Source organism: Elephantulus edwardii, unplaced genomic scaffold, assembly GCF_000299155.1.
Source record: "Elephantulus edwardii isolate Elephantulus edwardi_28Jun2011 unplaced genomic scaffold, EleEdw1.0 scaffold00001, whole genome shotgun sequence".
NCBI classification, from domain to species: Eukaryota; Metazoa; Chordata; class Mammalia; order Macroscelidea; family Macroscelididae; genus Elephantulus; species Elephantulus edwardii.
Genome location: NW_006399751.1, coordinates 15,170,737 through 15,173,605, shown reverse-complemented (window position 1 = coordinate 15,173,605; position 2,869 = coordinate 15,170,737). Strand labels below are relative to the sequence as shown.

The 2,869-nt window shown below is 41.2% G+C and overlaps 1 protein-coding gene across 1 annotated transcript in view; it reads right to left on the bottom strand.

Moving 5' to 3' along the window:
• ANKRD44 (ankyrin repeat domain 44) overlaps positions 1–2,869 on the bottom strand; it is a 209,025-nt gene that overhangs the window by 131,197 nt on the left and 74,959 nt on the right. Inside the window, exons 4-5 of the mRNA XM_006878739.1 lie at positions 2,340–2,540; positions 1,920–2,007 (exon numbers count right to left, since the gene is read on the bottom strand). Coding sequence (XP_006878801.1) covers positions 1,920–2,007; positions 2,340–2,540 — 289 coding nt within the window. The remainder of the gene's footprint in view (positions 1–1,919; positions 2,008–2,339; positions 2,541–2,869) is intronic.

The following is a 2,869-nucleotide window of genomic DNA, read 5'->3' as shown; positions in this document are numbered from 1 at the left end:
ACATTCTTCTGGTATTCCCTGCTTTCAGCTAAGATCCATCTAACATCAGCTATAATATCCCTAGTACCACGACCCCTTCTAAGCCCAGCCTGGACTTCTGGCAGTTCTCTGCTGATGTGCTGTTCCAGTCGTTTTTGGATAATCTTCAGTAGAATCTTGCTTGCATGTGCAAGAGAAGTGAATTTTCAAATGTGTGTGTATGTTTTAAAAAAATGTATGTATGTGCCTATGAGAGAAAGAGAGAATATGTATGTGTGTGTGTGTGTATACACACACACAGAGAGTATTTTTAACTACTAGTGATGCTATCTAAAGCTGTTCATCACCTTTTTTGTTCATAGGGTTGCTATGAGTCATATTCAATTCAATGGCACCTAACAACAACAACCATCAACACCTTTAGATTCCCCCCCCCATGATTTGTATCCTGATAATACATAAAATAATGGCCTTAACACAACCCTGCCCAATGTTTTGCTAGCTATCAGCAAGAGAACAAAGTGCAAACCCTAAGTTTTTAAAAAGTCACCTCCCACGAGTTTCGTGTACCCTCTGTCCAAACACGTCTCCTCTGGTAAACATTCACTGGCTTCAGTCCTACATTACCATACCGACATCTAATCTGTTGAGCCAATGTGATGAGCTAAGTCACCTGAAAAGCTGATCACACTTACAAAATTTTCAATTCTAGTTTATTAAGCCTAAGGATTCATTTAGGGGAGCTTTGGTGGCTCAGTGGTAAGGAGTTGTGCAGCCAACCCAAAGTCAAGAGGCTCGACACTAATAGCTGCTCCAAGAGAGAAAGATGAGCAGTCTCCTCCCATGTGATGTATAACTAACCTTTGAAAATCTACTGGAGGGTCAGGTGCGAGCCAGTTCTGACTTGACGGTACATAACAAAAGAATTCTTTCAGACCTATCTATAATTACATTATTTATTTCATCCCTTATTTCAACCTACTATCTCTTTTTCTCACAATTAAAATTATTGGAGTTTTTCTCTAATAAGAAAAGGGCATTCAGGCTTCAGAAATCACTTCCAATTACCATTTACACTGTTGTATAACCTTCTTCACTTAGCACATTTCAGCCATCTTTCTATGTTAAGAAAGGGCAATGGACATCATTATCAATCTGCTGAATAGTGTCCATGGTGCAGATTTTCATTATTTATCTAACCAATATCCTTGGACTGGGTTGGGGCTTACTATTCTGTGCTGATATAATCCTGCTTTCTTTTCAAATTGTAGAAGATCTCTAATTAGAAACACTTTGGTCCTTTCCCATAAGTCTACACTGAGAAGAAACTCTGCAAGGCTACCACTGGTCGGTGGGTTTTGTACCAACAATAATGAAAAGGAAAAGGATAGAAATGTAACTACTCTGATCTGCCCACCAGCATGGACAGACGTCAGCACTGATACCCCTGCTTTGTTGGCACTGGAGGAGTAAGACAATTTAGGCTGAATATGTTCACAATCTACAAAACAGTTTTATCTTTTCTTTCTTTTACCTCTTTCGAAGAGATGAATAAATAAAAAGACAAATGGAATTTATGACCTTGCTTTGATAGCCAATCCTTTCTTTTTTTCCCCAACACCCTTACTTTCCTGCCATGACAGGTTCAAGCAATAAGTAGTTTGTGTAGCTTTCCAGTCCAGGTTGAACCACATCCACTGTGGGCCAGGCTGTGAGTCATCCCTCTTCCTTGGAAGGGAAATAAATCTCTGAAAAATCAACTGCCTGTAGAATGTTCAATGCATGACAAATAAAATGGATAGAATCTTAAATCAAGTGCAATCAAAGCTTTCCAAAAAAGTCCAGACTTGCCCAAGACAAAGCCTACAAGGTCAATGAGAGGTCTTTAGCTAATTAAGTAGATTTATCTTCATTTCTCTAGCCATTCGAGGACTCCTTACCCATATATGCTGCCCAGTGCAGAGCACGCCGGTCCTTCTTGTCAAATGCATTGATGTTTGCTCCTTTGGTCAAGAGTAAATTGACCATCTGAAAGACAACCAGGAGAACAATCAAGTCTGCGTTCTGCAATGGTGAGGGATACTCATCGCCCACAGGTCACCTGAGCCAAAGTGACATCAAATCTAAAGACAGGCTGGAGGGATAAAGTCCAAAAAGTAAGCAGATGTTGACACAGCAGATCTCGTGATATATGCATCAGAAGGGAAGACTGAAGTAAAGGCTTTTTTAATTCACTATGTCCGTGAATTTATAAAAGGAGACAGTTACCCAAAGTTTGATCTACAAGTGTTACCACATTCTCTGAAAGGCTCAGTCTGAAGACTTCTGGAGAGGGCAGTCTAAGTGAGGAGGACACCCACCTCCACATGGCCATTCAGCGCCGCGTGGTGCAAGGCTGTCCGTCCTCCTCGGTCGGAGACGTTGACGCTGCTCAGCAAGGGGATGATCACTTCTGCACACTTGACAGCCTTATTGGCTGCTGCCACGTGGAGGGGGGTCTGCCAGTTCTTGTCCCTTGCATTGACATCAGCCGAGTGCGTAATCAATATCTGTACTGCTTCCTAAAACAAAAGCAGAGTTCACAGGTCACTGACAAATGCTTAATCAATTCCTATCAAGTGTAGGATGCTTCGTCAGACATTGGAAAGGTGAAGAGAAAAGAAGTCCTCGTGCCCTCACAGGCTGCCTCAGGACATAGATTCCTCTCAAATAAAGCAATGTACCAAAGACTAAAAGTGTGGCAGAAATTAAGACAGTGTGTTGTCTTCACTATATCTTTCTTTGTTAAGCCAAGAACCCTGGCACAGATCTAAAACAAAATAAACCTTTAAGAATAAGGTAGCCAAGTCCTAATCCACAACATAAACAGTCTTCCCAGTATACTGGAAAA